General features: G+C 35.1%; 1 protein-coding gene across 2 annotated transcripts in view; it reads right to left on the reverse strand.

Annotated features, from left to right (window-relative positions):
• The window catches only part of GPSM2 (G protein signaling modulator 2), a 64,794-nt gene that overhangs the window by 9,875 nt on the left and 36,565 nt on the right, over positions 1-18,354 (reverse strand). For both annotated transcript variants that reach the window (XM_049880186.1, XM_049880184.1), the window contains 5 exons: positions 16,765-16,920; positions 15,699-15,807; positions 13,683-13,812; positions 6,788-6,858; positions 2,849-3,025 (listed from right to left, as the gene is read on the reverse strand). In XM_049880186.1, coding sequence (XP_049736143.1) covers positions 2,849-3,025; positions 6,788-6,858; positions 13,683-13,812; positions 15,699-15,807; positions 16,765-16,920 — 643 coding nt within the window. The remainder of the gene's footprint in view (positions 1-2,848; positions 3,026-6,787; positions 6,859-13,682; positions 13,813-15,698; positions 15,808-16,764; positions 16,921-18,354) is intronic.

The following is an 18,354-nucleotide window of genomic DNA, read 5'->3' on the forward strand; positions in this document are numbered from 1 at the left end:
TTTCACGGCCAAATATAAGAGCCAGTTTTATGCCATTTTTGGTTTGGAACTTTAGTAGTATGTCCTACATGATTTTAAAAAACGAACACATAAAACATAATTATAAATCAATGCTATTGGGCATATAATGTATAAAGATGTAACTTATGATATCTACATAAAGAGGGGAAGGAGCAGTACAGGAATAGAGTTTTTGTATCATACTGAACTTAAGGTGGTATCTATTTAAGCTGGGTTGTTATAAATTTAAGATATTAAATGTAATCCTCATGGTAACCACAAAGAAAATATCTAAAAAATACCGACAAAAGGAAAGGAGAAGGAATCAAAATGGTTCACTACGAAAATAACACAAATGATGGCAGTGTTGGAGGAATGAGGGACAAAGAAGGTATAAGACACACAAAAAGCAAATAGCAAAATGGCAAAAGTAAGTCCTTCCTTATCAGTAAATGGATTAAACTCTCCAATCAAAAGGCAGAGAGTGAAGAATGGATAAACACCGTGATCCATATATAAGCTGACTACAGGGGACATACCTTAGGCCTAAAGACACAAATAGGTTGAAAGTAAAAGGATGGTGAAAAATATTCCATGCAAATAATAATCAAAAAAGAGATGAGGTATCTATATTAATATCAGACAAAACAGACTTCTAAGTCAAAATCTGTTTTAGGAGACAAAGGACATTATATAGTGATAAAAGGGTGAATTTGATATAACAATTCTAAATATATGTGCATATAACAGCAGAGTCCCAAAATATATGGTACAAACACTGACAGAATTAAAGGGAGTAACAGATAGTTCTACAATAATACTTGGAGACTTCAATACCACCACTTTCAATAATGGAAAGGACATCTAGAAAGATGATCAATTAGGAAATAGAGGATTTGAACAACGCTATAAACCAGCTGCTAACCAAAAGGTTGGCAGTTCAAATCCACCAGCTGCTCCTCAGAAACCCTATAGGACAGTTCTACTCTGTCCTATAAGGTTGCTATGAGTCAGAATTGACTCAATGGCAATGGAATTTTTTTTTTTTTTGATTGATAAACCAGCTGGTGCAAACAGTTAACAAGCTTAGCTGCTAACCAAAAGGCTGGAGGTTCAATTCCACTCAGAGGTGCTTGAGAAAAAAGGCCTGGCGATCTACTTCCAAAAAATTAGCCATCGAAAACCCTAGAGAGCACAGTCCTACTCTGATACACATGGGGTCACCATGAGTCAGAACTGACTCAATGACAGCTGGAGAAAAAAACAAACAACTAGACCTAACAGACATATACAGAACACTCCACAAACAACAGCACAGACACATTTCTTCTCCAGGGCACGTGGATCATTCTCCAGGATAGACCACATGCTAGGTCACCAAACAAGTCTCAATAAATGTAAAAAGACTAAAATCATACAAAGTATCTCCTCCAACCACAATGGATTGGAACTAGAAATTAATAACAGAATGAAAACTGAAAAATACACAAACATGTGGGAATTAAACACACTATTAAACAACCAATGAGTCAAGAGAGAAATCAGAAAATATGTTAGAGTTGAATGAAAATGGAAGTACGACATACGTGAAGGCAGTACTGAGAGGGAAATTTATAGCAATAAACACCTACGTTAAAAAACAGGAAAGATCTCAAATCAACAGTCTAACTTTTGACTTGAGGTACTAAAAAAAGATAAGCAAACTAAGCCCAAAGCTACCAGAAGGAAGAAAATAACAAAGATCAGAACAGGAATAAATGAAACTAGAAAAACAATAGAATTAGTGAAATCAGTTGTTATTTTTGAAAAAGTAAATGAAATTGACAAACCTTTAGCTAGTCTGACAAAGAAAAGGAGAGAGGATGCAAGCATCCAGATTCAGAGATGTAAGCAGGGGCATTACAACTGACCCTACAGAAATAAACAGGATCATAAGACAATACTATGAACAACATACTATGTACTCCAACAAATTAGGTAACTGATGAAATGGACAAACTTCTAGAAACACAGGAACTGCCTAAACTGACTCACGAAGAAATAGAAAATCTCAACAGATCCATAACAAGTGAAGAGATTGAATCAGTAATCAAAAATCTTCCAACAATAACAAAAAAGTGCTGGATAAGATGGCTTCACTGGAAATTCTACCTAACATTTATAGAAGTAATCCCAATCCTTAAACTCTTCCAAAAAAAATAGAAGAGGAGGGAACACTTTGGAACTCATCCTATGAGGCTAACATTGCCAAAGCCAGACTTATTACCTTATGAATATAGATTAAAAAATCTCCAACAAAATACTTGCAAACCACATCCAACAGCATATTAAAAGTATTATATACCATGATCAAATGGGATTTATCCCAGAATTTGAGGGTGGTTCAACATTAAAAAAATGAATCAGTGTAATATACCATATTAACAGAACAAGGAAAAACAACATGATTATCTCAATCAAAGCAGAAAAGGCATATGACAAAATCAAATGCCCTCTAATAATAAAAACACCCAACAAACTAGGAATAGAAGGGAAATTCCTCAATAGGATAAAATGGCATGAAATAAACAGTAGTGTTTTTGCAAACTAAAGTGACTTAAAACACGAGATAATTGCTGTCCAAAACAGTGGGCAACTTTTCTATGAGTAGAATAATCACTGTTTCTAGCTTTGAAGAAGACAGGAAAAACAGGGAATTATGGAAGACTTCTTTGCATAACAAAGATCTTCTATATTAAATGTCTAATATAAATTATAAAACTATAAAAAATTCAGAATGAATACAATAAAAGTAAAACTAAGATACTCAAAACAAAGCACAATATTCAAAACCTCATTTCAAACATACCCTCTGAGAATTGGGAATTCGGTGGTCAATGGAATTACTGGCATCTTGAAGGACTTTTGTGGAAGAATTCGTCTTATATTTTTTTCCCTTCAGTCTGTTAACAAAGAGTAGCTTTGCAGAAGGTTTGGCAATAAGAGGTTTTTGTTTAGCAAGAATTTCACTGTTCCAGTTCTGTACCTACAAAATTAGAAACACAAATGGAAAGCAGGACATGAAAAAAAGCGCCCCTACCTTGACACCCTTTCAGCTCAGTAATGAGGTCACTCCTGAGGTTCACCCTTCAGCCAAAGATTGAATAGGCCCATGGAATAAAACAAGACTAAAAGGATGCACCAGCCCTGGGGCAGGGACTGGAAGGCAGGAGGGAAAAGGCAAGCTGGTAATAGGGAACCCAGGGTTGAGAATGGAGAGTGCTGACGTGTCGCGGAGGGGGGGTTGTTAACCAATGTCATAGAACAATGTGTGTAACTAACTATTTGATGAGAAACTGTAAACCTTTATCTAAAAGACAATTAAAAAAAAAAGAAGCACCCCTGATTTCCTAAAATATTAACCTGCCACCTTCACTCATTTGGATAAAAGGGATATCTTAATAAATCCTTTTTGCCAGTATATTGCACTATTTTCAATAGATGATACCAAACATGTACTGTGGATTTCTCATTATAAAAATGTTAAAATGGTGACCTTTAAGAACCTAAGAATAAAGAAAAGAAAGTTTGCCAAAACCCTATAAAATTTGTATATTCAGAGGAGTCAGTTTCATTCTGGATGTGAGTTAACTTAAAAATCTGTTACAACTGGAAATTTGAGGTGTATACAGAATTAAAAAAAAATAACATCTAAAACTTATATAGCAATAGTAATTTTTCTGTTGATAAAGCTATACTGTTTTTCACTACCATACTAAATTCTCAATATGTAAAACATTTAATCAGCAATTTCTGTAGGTCTAGATTTGGTTTTGAAGGGCCCTGGTGGCACAGTGGTTAAGTGCTCAGCTGCTAACCAAGAGGTTGGCGGTTCAAACCCACCAGCCGCTAAACAGGAGAAAGATGTGGCAGTCTGCTTCCATAAAGATTTACAACCTTGGAAACCCTATGGAGCAGCTCTACTCTGTCCTATAGGGTTGCTAGAAGTTGGAATCAACTTGATGGCAACGAGTTTGGTTTGGTGAGATCAGGTTTAAATATATTAAACTTCTAACAGACTTTAAGTATTTACTGAGTGCAAAGAAAACATATACAGTACATATAGTAAGTAGCTGTTTGACATTTGTGGCTTTAGCAGTCTTAAGCATTTGCTACTGTTACCCATTACCCATTGCCATCGAGTCAGTCCTGGCTCACAGTGGCCCTATAGGACAGAGCAGAACTGCCCCATAGGGTTTCCAAGGAGCAGCTGGTGGATTCGAACTGCTGACCTTTCGGTTAGCAGCCGAGCTCTTTAACCACTACATCACCAGGGAACCCAAGAATTTGCTAGTCACTTTAAAGGTCTGTGTTAAGGTCCATGTTATGTAGTTAATTGATAATTTTGGTGAGGCATATGTTTTCATACGTAAAATTTACATACAAACACACAGATTTTAAGTTGTATTGTTGGAAGCCATATAACTTCTACACCACCCAAGATGTAGAATATTTCCATCAACCCAGAAAATCCTCTCATGAAGCACAAGTTAGAATAACCCTGCCCCAAGGCTAAGGTACAGGACTGAGGGATATAGCTAATAAGTGAACCAAGCCAGTTAGCCAACATCTATTTCTGTATCACAATGTAGCTTTTTTTAGTTCTCTGCTCCTTCTCTCATGTAGATTATAGGGGAAGTTATTTGCTAGACTGGATTGCTGAGTCTTTTGATTAGAGACTAAGAAAATGGCCCTTGATGTTAGAACATAAAGCTGTACCTAAATTCAAAATGGAAATGGAAAACATTAAAAACGTTTCCTATATAACTGTTTGGACTTCTCAACAACATTGAAAACAAGAAGACAACAGAGCAATGTCTCCAAAATTATGAAGGAAAATTATTCCACAGTCAGCAAAATTACCAATCAAATGTTAGAGTAAGAAAAAACATTTTCGGCATTCAAATTCTCAAAAGTTTCCTTTCATTACACTGTTTCCCAAAAAGTGTCTTAACCCAGAAGTCTCCCTTTTTCTCTATATCCACTTCTTTGTTGAGAAAATGAAATAATGGGTTCTTTGACAACTTATTATAAGAAACCAACCCGACTAATTCCTGCCCAAACACATTTTAAATTAGAACTAACACTTTATCATTATTTGGCTCTTGGAGAATTACAGGATTAAATCCGGTCAGTGTCTTGTGGAATTTATGGCTTAGTATCACTACACAGGTGAGGCAGAACGGAGCAAATTAATTTTGCTACTTGTTAGTAGTTCCTACGAGGAGGAGGAAAAGAGAGAGATGTAAATTGCCTTAAAGGTTTTTTTTGTGGGGGAGCGGGGGGAGAGTTTGGATAATTTTTTAATTTAACAGATTCATATTTGAGAACTACTGACAAGAGCTGCATATTTTGGGGACATGGCAAAGTCTTTCAGAAGTAACCACAGTTTTTTAACAACTCTGTGAAAGTTTACAATTAAAAAATCTTGGACATTAAGTCCAAGACAATTAGATGTTTGTCTTATGAAAACTATTCACACACAAATAATTATCAATATTCAAAAATCATTATAATGATGGGGCAGAAGAATATTTAAATGGAGAGATATTACCAGGTACTATGGTAATATTCATATGAAAATATCAGATGAATAGATACCAAAATACTAATTGTAGTTACCATTGGGAGGTAGGATTACATACTTATGATTTTAATCTCCTTGTTGAAATTTTCTAAAGTTGCTATATGTATCTTAAAAAGTATTTAAAAATGATATGCCACAAAAGGTATAAGAGCCTATTTTAACAATGTAAAATGAAGAAAGGTTACAGAGGTGGAAGGAAGCCGCCTACGTGATTTTGTACATGTTCTTCACTTGATTTGTTCTTCAGTAATCTTTTTCTAATCATAAAGTTCCTTCTGTTACCAAAGAAAATCGCCTAGCATCCTGAATAAAAAATTCTTTGTCAGTTAGAGAGTTGTTTTTCAAAAATGCAGGTAAAAAAAACTACGATTCTTTTGATCATAAATATCATTTGCTATTGTCATCAATTAACATGCTATAGCTCGGTCAAGGAGCCCTGGCAGCACAGTGGTTAAGGCCTTGGCTGCTAACCAAAAGGTCGACGGTTCAAACCCACCAGCCACTCTGCCAGAGAAAGATGTGGCAGTCTGCTTCCCTAAAGATTTACAGCTTTGGAAACGCTATGTGGCAGTTCTACTCTGTCCTATGGGTTGCTGTGAGTTGGAATTGACTCCCTGCCAACAGATTTAGGTTGGTTTTATGGTTTGGTAAAATCTTAATTCTTTGATTCTTCCGAAAAATTTTGGCAATAATATTGCTGTTATTTGATTCACCAAAAAAAGAAAGGAAAAAAAAAAAAGCTTTCCGATCCTTTTTCTGATCTTCTTGATCTTTTTTTAATTCAGGAAAAAGAAAAAAAAAAAAAAGGCAACACAAGCACCTGGTAAAATATTCAAAGAGTTCAACAAACATGTAAAGTATTTCTCCTAACTCTGATACCCAATCCTTCCAGAAGCAGTCACTGTTACGTTTCTCATCTATCGTCCCAGAAATGTTTTCTGCATCTACAAAGGATGTGTGTGCATTTATCTTTTTCTTAAACAGATGGCAGCGTACTGTACACATTCTTTTGCACTGGGCTTTTTTCATTCCTGATTCTTTTTAAAGACAAATTTTTAAGTGATACCCATATAGGACAAGGCTTATTTAAACTATTTCATTTAAATTAAAAGTTAATATTTTACAACAATTCACAAAATTTAAAACATAAAAATTGCCAACCTTTTCTGGTGTTAACTTCATAAGTTCCATGTTTTCCATACTACGTCGGCGTCCCAACTTGGGGCGTGCACCTTTGTAAGAAAAAAAAACCACACACACACAAAATTAATTAAAATAAAACAGAAAGTCCTTAAGATTACAAATTCAGTATTACTATGTTAGCCAGTTCTAAGGACTGATCCAGAAGCCCCTGTGGAGGGGGAAATATGTACAAAGCAGAAACAATTCTTTCAATTTGGAGCTCTTAAGGATAATAATTTTCCATACCCACTACATAAAAACAGAATGTTCGCTCCCTTTAAAATGCTCTGATTGAAGGATGTTATATTTTGGTTGGAAACTAACATTGGTTACTAACCTTACCCCTTAATTTAGAAATGGCATTTTATAATAACTGGTTTTATACTACATACACGGACTCTTTAAAAAAAAAAATTGTAGAGTGGTTTTAAGTAAGTGAAAACATAAGGGAAAGGCTTTAGGCCTTCAATTCTGAGAAAAGCAAAAAATCACAATAATCTGCCCATCACTATATTGTTGCTTCTTTCTAAGCTACCCCTTTCCATCTTAAAATCTCACAAGACAATATATTCACTGTCAGTCAGGAAACAAAAAGGAGAATCCTAAAAAAAAGTTTTTTCAAATTATCATTAAATAAAAAGAATTTTAACATCCATTCAATCTTTTTAAAAATCATACAGTATCTAAGAAAACATAAGGAATATCTGATATATAATACCCAGCTTAAGAAATGAAGCATAGTATACTAACACATTAAATCCTCCTTATGTAACTCCCCCACAGCCTCTCTTCTTCTCTGCACTTTTATATATTTTTATGATGTATGTATCTGTGCAACATGGAATTATTTGCATGCTTTGAAACTTTATATAAATAGAATCATACTGTATGTATTCTGCAACCTGCTTGCTTTGAGCAAATTTATGTTTGTGTGATTCATGCAAATTGAGATGTGTAGTTTAGTTTAATTCATTTTCGGACTAGAAAATAATTCATTTATTCATTCTACTAGTGACACACATCTAAGTTGCTTCCAATTTTTTGCTATTATCAACAATACTACTTTAGAAATGCTTGGAAATGTGTCTTGGTGTACATGAGCAAGCGTTTCTCCACAGTATACACCCAGAAGGGGAATTACTGAATTGTAGGTCTGATACATTTTTAACTTTACCAGACTACCAGATGTTGCCAGATTGTTCTTCAGAGTATACCAGTACCTATTCCCATCGATATCATATAAAATTTTCCATTACCCTACATCATTTCAATACTGCTATTACCAGTTTTTCATTTTTTTCCATTACCCTACATCATTTCAATACTGCTATTACCAGTTTTTCATTTTTGTCCACCTCATGGGTTTGCAATATTATCTCACTATGGTTTTCCCCAATTAAATAAGGCTAAATATCTTCTCACGTTTTATGGGCCATTTGTTTCTTCTTTTGTTCATTGTTTTTGCTCATTTTTGGTTGAGTTATTCATCTTGCTTTTAATTCACAGGAGTTCTTATACATTCTGGATACAAAACCTTTTTCAGTCTTATGTTTGGCAAATATCTCTTCTCAGTTTGTGTTTTATTTCTATAGTTTCTTTTGATAAAAATAAGCTAATTTCAATGTCAGTATTTTCCTTAATGGTTTTTGTTTATTGTGTCTTGAGAAATCCTCCTCCTCTCTGACGTCATGAAGATATCCTCCCATATTTTCAGAGAGGTGATGCAGCACACCCCTTGAGAACATGGATTCTAAAGCCCGGCCATCAGTTTAGAATTGCAGCCCCAACATTACTTGCAGCGTGACCTTGGGCACTTAGCTCCTCTGTAAAGAGTAACAGTCCCCACCCCACACCAGAGTGAGTGAGGTACGCAGTGTGAGCAGTAAATGCATCATTATCTGAAAAGCCTGTCCAATGCGTGGTATAAGCAGTAAGCACTCACCAAGTGTTAGCCAGCCTCATCATTATTACTTTCAATATCTTTCATATTTAAATCCTTAATCCATAATCCTCGCAAACTCTATGGCGCAGTTCTACTCTGTCCTATAGGGTTGCTATGAGTTGGAATCGACTTCACGGCAATGGGTTGGGTTTTAATCCATCAAGAATTTGTTTTTATGTCAAATCATTAATTTCCACATATGCAAGGAATACAGGCTTTGTATTCTGTTTCACTGGCCTATTCATCTACTTCTATGCCAATACCAAGAAGCCCTGGAGGCACAATGATTAAGTGCTCAGCTGCTAACTGAAAGGCTGGCAGTTCGAACCAGAGGCTCCGAGGGAGAAAAGATCTGGTGATCTGCTTCCATAAAGATTACAGCCTAGGAAACTCTATGGGGCAACTCTACTGTGTCCTACTGGGTCGCTATGAGCTGGAACTGACTTGCAGGCACACAACAACAACATGCGAACACCACACTGTCTTAATTTTTTTTTTTTGACTTTATAATAAGTCTTCATATTTGTAGAGAAAGCACTTCTCATATCTTGTTCTTCATCAAGAATATTTTGGCTATTCTCAGACCTTTTTTCTTTCACGAAGATTTGTGAATGACCTCATTGAGTTCCACAAAAGAACTGTTGTGATTTGCTTGGGAGTGCACTAAACTTATATCAATTTGGAGAGAATCAATATCTTTACAATATTTAATCTTCCAATTAGAGTATGATTTATCTTCTATCAATTACTGAGAGAGATGCGTTCAAATCTCCCATTATAGTTGTGGATTTTCCTATTTCTCTTTTTAATTCAGTTTTGCTGTATATATGTTGATACTCTGTTACTGTTATGCATATACAAATTTAAGACTTTCATCTTTCTAGTGAATTGCACCGTTAACCATTGAGAAATACCATTGTGAATGACCTCCTTCATCTCTAATACCTTTTGCTTAAAGTACATTTTATCTGATACTAATATAGTTATACCAGCTTCCTTCCGGCTAGTTTTCACATGGTATATTTTTTCTACCCTTTTCTTTCAGACTTCCTGTATCTTTAGATGTTTCTCTTGCAAGTAGTGTGTAGTTGGATTTTCTGCTTTTTTAAATCTAGTACTCTTTTAACTGGAGCATTTACAATTAATATAATTACTAATGTATTTGGATATTTGGGTTATTTTCTCCCTCAGTCTGTTTATTGGTGAATTACACTAACTGATTTTCTAATGTTGAATCTCCCTGGATTCCGGCTTGTTTGTTTTTAAATACACTGCTGGAATTAGTTTGCATATATATTAAGATTTTTGTATCTATGTTCATGAGTAAGATTGGCCTGTGATTTCTCTTTCTTGTACTGTCTTTATCTAGTTTATCAAGGTTATAGTGTTCTCAGAAAGACTGATAAAATGTTGCTTCTTTTTTTAGTCATCTATACAATTTTGTGTATGGTCGGAATGAATTTTCTTGAACGCTTGGTAGCTCTCACTTGTAAAACCATCTAGGCCAGGTATTTTCTTAGTGGGGGCCCTTGTGGCGCAGTGGTTAAGAGCTCAGCTGCTAAACAAAAGGTCGGCAGTTCAAATCCTCCAGCTACTCCTCAGAAACTCCATGGGGCAGTTCTACTCCGTCCTGTAGGGTCACTGTGAGTCAGAATCTTAGTGGGAAGATTTTAAATTACTGAATCAATTTCTTTTTAGGCATTAAGGATGCCATTCACATTACATTCTACCATTAACTTTTCCTATTTTTTTCTTGATTCAGTTTTGGTAAGTTGTTTTTCTGGAAATTGTCCATTTTGCCTAGGTTTTCAAATGTTTCGTCTAACATTATTCAGGATAATTTATCTTTAATCTCTGCGGCATCTGCATCTTTATTTTTTCCTTAATCATGTTGGAGGTTTACTTTGAGCTTATCCTGTGGGTTTTTTTCTTTTTTTAAAATTTCTTAAGCTGGATATTTGCTCACTTATTTTTGGCCATTATCCTTTTATATATAATACAATGTAAATTTTGCTCTATGTACCAGTTTAAATTGCATCTCACAAATTTTGAAGCACGCTATTTTCATTATCATTTGGTTCTAAGTTATTTTCTAATTTTAAGATTTCTTCTTCCACTCAGTTACTTAGAAATACGTTTCTAAGTTTCCAAATAAATATGTTTTGTACATTAGCTTCTTGTTATTAGTTTGTAACTTAACTGCACTATTCTGAGGAGATGAAATTTATATGATACAGATTATCTGAAACATGTTGACAGTTGCTTTACTGGTTTAGCAAGTGGTCAAATTTTTGTGAATGTTTCACGCATGCTTAAAAAGAACATGAATAGGCCAGCTGCCATGTTCAGGTTCCTGTTTGTCCATTACATTAGTGGCTTTCACACTTTTTAATTGTGACCCATATAGAAAATACATTTTTCACTGTAACGCTAAACCCACATACACAACTGTGTAACAAAAATTTCATGAAACACTTCTTGTCCTTACCACATGTGGTTTGCCCTGTTATGTGTTATGTACAAACACACACACAGGTGTGTGGTCTTACCTCTGCTAAATCCCTAGGAGCACCACTAATCTGAAAGCACTTTATTGGAATGGGGTTTCTTAGACTGTGCAAGTGGTATAAATTGAATTCCAAACCAATATGCAAGCAGGCTTATGAATTTAGATTCTTAGGGAAGATTTTTTTTCTCTACCCTAAGCAACATGAGAAACAGCCAGGTTTCCTTGCAGCCTCTCTGGCCAGCAGACTGCCTGGCACTGGAGAAACAGCAATGAACAAAAAAGACAAAAAAAATACTTGTTCTCATGGAGCCAGACCGTGCAAGGAGGGAGTGAAAGGAGATGAGGTTGGAGAGGGGCTGGGTACAGACAACACAGGGCCTTTTGGCCATGGTGGGGACTAAGGATTGGGTCCTAGGTGTGATGGGAAGTCATTGGAGAGTTTTAAGCAGATGAATGACACAATATGATTTATATTTTAAAAGAATACTCTAGCGCTGTGTGGAAAAATCAGTGTGAAGGATCAAGAATAGAAGAAAGATAAACACTTGATGGGCTAGTACTCTACTGAGAGATATTGGTAGCATCCTATACTAAGGTTGTTGCAGTAGAGATTTTAAGAGTGATTAAGGATATATCTGAAAGTAGGGTTTCTGATAGTTTGGGTGTGCCTGAAAACCTGGGTGAATGGGGTACCATTTCCTGAGATGAAGTAGGCTGGAGGAGCATGTTTTGGGGGGTGAGGGGGAGCAAGCGTTCTACTTTGGATATGTTAAGTTTCAGACATCATTAGACACTCAAGCAGAAATGTTAAATGGGCAGTTACATATATAAATTTGGACCTCAAGAGAGAACATAAGGTTGGAAATATAAATTTGAAAATCATCAGTATATAGATGATCTAAAAGCCAACAACTAGATGATATCATCTATATCTGTGCTGTCCAATATGGCAGCTGCTAGCTACATGCTTTTTAACATTTTAAATTTAAATTAATTAGAACGGAATAATATTAAAAATTCAATTCCTCTTTCACACTAGCCACATTTTAAGTACTCAACAGCCACGTGTGGGTAGTGGCTATTGTATTAGACAGAATAACTATAAAATATTCCTATCACCACAGCAAGTTCTATTGGGCAGCTCCAATTTATATAGAAGAAGGAAAAAAACAGAATAAAATCAGAAAGGAGGAATGGATGGATGAAAAACAGGTAGGGAGGTAAAGAGGGAGGCGGAAAATCCAGGGACTAAAACCTGGGTGCTACAAATTTAGAGGATGAAAAGAGGAAGAGGAGACAGTAAAGAGGACTGAGAGTGGCCAGTGAGGTGGAGGCAAACCAGGAAAGTAGGGTATCCTGGAGGTCAAATGAAGGAAGTATTTTGAAGAGGTAATACAGCACATACTGATGAGAAATCAAGATGACATCTAAAAACTAACCAATGTGTTTGGTAAAATGGAGGTCATTGGTAAACTCGAAAAGTGGTTTCAGTGTCATTATGGGCCCAAAGTCTGAGTGGAGCGGGTTGAGAAGAGAATGGGAGGAGAGGAAGTAAAGACAATGAGCTATGATTTTTTTTTCAAGTTTTGTTATAAAGGGGACCAGAGAAATGGGTCTATAGCTAGAGGGGTCCATGAGGACAAGTGACAGTTCTGTAAAAGATAGAAGCTCTAACAGTATAACATACCTGAAAATTAAGCAAAGGAAAACCTTATATCCTATTATTCAGTTACAAAGCACAGAGTCACAGTTTATTATACAGCTCACATTTCAGAATTTTTCACTATATGTTCTTACAAAGTCTTAATCAGATTCCTAGCCTCTAATTTCTTTTCTTTTTTTTTTTTCATATGGGTATCGAGAAAAAAGTTGGAAAGATAAAAGCTATATTTTTCAGTGACTTTCAAGTTCAAAATGTTTGTGTCAGTAATTTTTTTCAGACTGTGAAAATCTTAAACTTAGGGATTAGATCTTGAAAATGGATCTCCTACAAAGTCACATATAGATGGAATGAAAAAAATGTGGTTCTAATTGTGTCCCTTTTTATTTAATGAATCAAAAGTAGACTTTTTTGCTTAAAAACAGACATTCTAGCATGCTTTTCCCTGTAGTAATGTCAAACCAAGTCAGCACTTAAAGAAAGATTCCTAGGTTTTCTGAATAAAAAGAAGATAAAACAATCCTAAGGGATTTCACCTTAGGAAAAAACGGAAATGGGAAAAAAAAAGAGCTAAACAAAAACCAAATATAATACTGTATTCTATACTGATAAATTAACAGGACTATATAACACAAAAAAGGTATAAAAGTTGAAATTCCTGTGTTATATATTCTCTCTGGGTATGGTTAAACATGTGTGATAAATAATTTAAATTCAAATCTTGAGGATAAAGAAATTCAGTTTTAGAAGATCTACTACTTACCATGCAAACTGTTATCAATTTCAATATTTTCAGACATTATGGAATTATTTGTGCTGTAGCTCAGACCAAGGACCATTTGAAGATCGGAAAGATTCAGGCGTGCTGTTAGTTCACCACTTCTATCCCCAACCTACAACCACGAGCATTTATATTTTAAACAAAGACAAAGAATGGTGAAGATTAGTTGAAAGTGTTGTGAACCTGAGATTGGAAGAAAATATAGATAAACGAAAGTAGTTATGTTAGAGCTATGGGACTATGAAACAGCTTTATCATTAATAGTTTTTTTTTTAAAGAATACAGAAAGAAAAGGAAAGGGGGGTTAACGGTGATGGAAAAATCATGTTGATTAAAGAGGTAGGGTTGGACACTGATTATGGTAATTGCTGTCAATAAGTTGTACACCTGTAACATCCTGAATTTGCAAGAGTTTTGTGATAGATATAATTACAATAACAACAGCAACAAAAAGAAGAGTAGCTGCTTAGGCTGCTCATGTACAACCAAACACTTTACAAAATTTAGCTTCTTGGTTTGGAGGGTTAGGGTCATGCTCTCACAGGACACCTCAGCTAACTGGCCTGCTAACACATTTAGTGCTTCTGTTCTGCCTCTTAGTTCGCTGCGTAATGCCTGGGGTCTTAAAAGCTTGCAAGCAACCATCCAAGACACAACTGGTCTCTGTTCACCTGGAACAACAGAGAGGAAGAAGGAGAGTCAGGAACAGGAGGAGGATATGGAATATGTGGCTAATTGCCTCCATGAACAACTGACTCTCTTGCCATGAGACTAGGTGACCTGGATGGTGACTGGCTACCACTAGTGGACATTTTGATCAAAGATTCCTTACCAAAAGGGAGAAAGAATCCTGATCAAAAGGGGGAAAATGCAGAACAGAATTTCAAATTCTCAGAGACTCCAAAATTTCTGGAGCCATGGAGGGTGGATTAACACCTGAAACTAGGGCTCTGAAATAATTTAAACCTTAAATCAAAAATATCCCCTGAAGTCAACTTAAAACCAAACAACAGTTTAACTTAACTAGTAAAAAAGGTCTGCCTTGAGCATTATGCTCTTTTAAGAACTGTCTATATGGGAGCAAATTGACGACAGCAACTCAAAAGATTAGATAGGAACCTTAGGGGGGCAGTGAGTTTATGTTAACGAGGGAGGAACAACTCAGAAAAGGAGGGTCAGAATGGCTGCACAACTCAAAGAATATAATCAATGTTACTAAATTGTACTTGTAAAAACTTGAACTGGTTATGTTTTGCTGTGTATATTCTCAACAACAACAAACTAAATAAAATTTAGGGAAAAAAAGGAAGTTTTTAAAATATAGCAGTATAACAGCTAATTATGTTCTATGAATTCTTTTTAGTTCTCTAAATATTGGATTGCTCTTATTCTCTAGGATTATACTAAATGATAATCTAGGTTATCCCATGACACATTAACTTGACATCACTCAAATGAAACTTCCTTAGAATATTTTATTTCCATACAATACTAATACTAGTAGTTAATATTTATTATGCCAGTGCCAGACATTACGCTAGGCACTTTTATATACATTATTTTATGTGTTACCCCTAATTCTTAAAACAGTTTGCAATTATTATTCTCATTTTACAGATATAAAAACGAGTCTCAGAAAAGGTTTCCAAGCTTAAACAGCAAGTGGCGGAACAGGAACTCCTGGACCCTAAAAACCATGTTTTTTCTTCTATGCCATGAGACTTCTCCATGTAGGGTTGGGAGCAGAGTGGAAGCATATTTTAGTAACATCCTTCTATTACCCCGTGCATAGCCTTATCTTCCTGTCTTCCTACATCAAGGCCAATGCAAACATATCTCTCACTTATATCTGAAAATGCTTTGTACAGTTCTTAAGTCAAGAGAATAACAGATAATCAAATTTATTCAGCCATAGAGGAGCAATCTGGAGAATATATCATAGAGTTCTCTCCCCACTAATTTGTAAGTCACCATAACACAGACAGTTTAGTTTCATACCTCTCTTGAAATTTCCAAGTGCTTTTCAGCAAAGTGCATTGCTTGATCATGGTTTCCTAGTGCTGTGTATGCATTTCCTAAGCTCCAGCAGGCTCGTCCTTCACCAATTCTGCAACATAATTCACAGCTAACATGAAGTTATCTGAAAAGAGGTCTATGTGTAAAATAAAAACTATTTAGCAGTAATTAAAGATATAAACAATGCTTTGGATTATTTAGTCTTTCATATAAAGAATATACCATCAAGATATTAGAGACCTATTAGAATACCCAGATAATATTAAACTCAGAATCAAATATTAAAATATAGAAAACATTCCTTTAAAAAATGTAAAGCATTATAAAATCTCAGGGATAGATTTACCCCATTTTCTTTCTATGACATCCCTACCACGTAATCATCCAGCCTATGTTTGGACACCACCAAGGAGAGAGAACTCACTACCTCTTGAGGTAGCATACTTTATTTTTAAAAATTATATCAAAAATTTCTTTCTTATACTGAGGTAGAAATCTGTCTCCCTAAAGCAAACAGCACGGGACTAATGGTCTACAGAGAAATGCTGTTTTTTCATACAGTTAAAAAGAGAATTAGTCACCAACATTCATAAACCAGGAGATTTCACGTAAAACTCAGGACTTCTAGTTTCTCTTAAAAAAAAAAAAAAAAAATGGAAAGATGGAGCCATACTAAGCCCTAGTTCCTGCCTGGCAGCAATTAGCTGGAGTTGAGTAACAGCCGCCCCTTACAGTGGGCATTATGTCTAAGTTCACCACAATTCCCAGCCTGACCAGTCAGGAAGAACCTTGAAGGTAGTTTGAGTTTGTGACCTTTTCACTAGTCTTGGTTCAACAGCATAAGAAGTCAGTCTAATCCTCTATCACAAGCTAGCCCTACAAACAATAATATATGAAGGACATTATTGAAATGGAGGACACTTCTTTAAAAGGAATTAAAAAAAAAAAAAGGAAAAAGATGCTAAATGAAAAACAAAGGAAAAAATCTAGAGATTCAATCATGCATCTATATTTTACCAAAACTATACTAAAAAGGTTTATAACTTACCTATCGTTTAATTCCTGAGCAATTGCTAAGTGCCTCAGATGATAATCAATGGCCTTTTCATAGTCTTGAAGTAAAGTATACGTGTTTCCGAGACTGTAACAAGATTGTGCTTCTACAGCTCTGTCTTTAAGCTGTCGAGCCAAAAGAAGTGTCTTCCTGAAGAAAGAAATTCTTACATAACTATTATTTTTATTTTAAGCTATAATAACCATAAAATAAAACTCTCATTTTTCCCTCTCTGCTTTTTTCTGCTGCTTTTAAAGTAAAAGTGATTTAGAGCCTAATATCCTATACTTTCTGACAAAATGAAAAGACATTTTTGGAACACAAAAAGACAAATTCGGACTTTTAGAATAAATGTGAGAGCCCTAACAATTCACTGGAGAAAAGGAGTATTAAAACATGAGATCCAGTGCTGCTAAAGGTTAATAAAGTAATTTTGACATTTAAAAAATTTCCCCCATTGTATTAGTGATTACTTAAATTAAGAGGCATTTGTCCATGTAACTTCTCTTTTCAATCATACTGTTACCCTTACATTTTGTCAAAAATTTAAATACTTAACAGTTAATATTCTTATGTAGGCCACTGGCCACACATTCACGAAAAATAGTGCACACCGCATTTAAACATTAACTAAATTCCACCTAAGACATGGTATTGTCAATGAGTCGCTAGTATACCAGTTAAGAGCATGGACCCTGGAGCTAGTCTGGGCTCAAATCCCAACTTTGCCAATTATCAGCTGTGCCAACTGGGGCAAGTCACTCAAGCTCCCTGTGCATCAGTTTCCTCATCTGTACATGGGGAATACACCTCACAAGGTTTTTTAAGGATTAAATGAATTAGTATATGTGAAGTGCTTAGAAGGGTATCTTGCTCAGAATAAACGTCCTATAAATATTAACACTGTTGTTGTTGCCAGTGCTTAAACCTACAGATGCTTTTGGAGTCAATACATTCAAATGGTTCTTTCCCATAATTTCTGCCAAATAATATAAATACTTCATACCACATGATAGTGTGATAGATTTTTTAAAGTAAACTTAAAATTACATATTTAATGATGATATTTTCAAAATAGTCACCTTGGGAGCCAACAAACTTATTCTAATGCTGCCTGTCCTCCAAACATTTCGGGAAGACTTTTGGAATTGTTTTCACATTCTGTGGCACGATCCTTTCTAGGACATTATTCTTTGAAGGTATAGTTGATTTGTAAATGGTCAGAAGTCTTTCTGGAATCAAATTTAATTACTAAAGTAGGTTTATCATGCCACTGTTCGTACCCTGAGGATATGAATCTATGATAAATGAGATAATCTTCTTGTAAAAATCTGAAAACAATTCCAAAAGAGAGTTTCAAAATTATTTCTAACCAGTATTTTTGGAGTATGTGTAAAGCTGAATTCTAGTCTGTATGTTGGGGGGAGAAAGTAAAGTTTCATTACTTGTACTAGTGCTTCTTCAGTCAAATAGCCACCACTCACTTTACAACAGAACTTTTCAATATTTAATATATGCATACCACTTTTCTATGTCCTTTGAATTTAAATTTTAAGAAACTTTTATATTTAAAATAAAAATATA

Source organism: Elephas maximus, chromosome 3 (genome assembly GCF_024166365.1).
Source record: "Elephas maximus indicus isolate mEleMax1 chromosome 3, mEleMax1 primary haplotype, whole genome shotgun sequence".
NCBI classification, from domain to species: Eukaryota; Metazoa; Chordata; class Mammalia; order Proboscidea; family Elephantidae; genus Elephas; species Elephas maximus.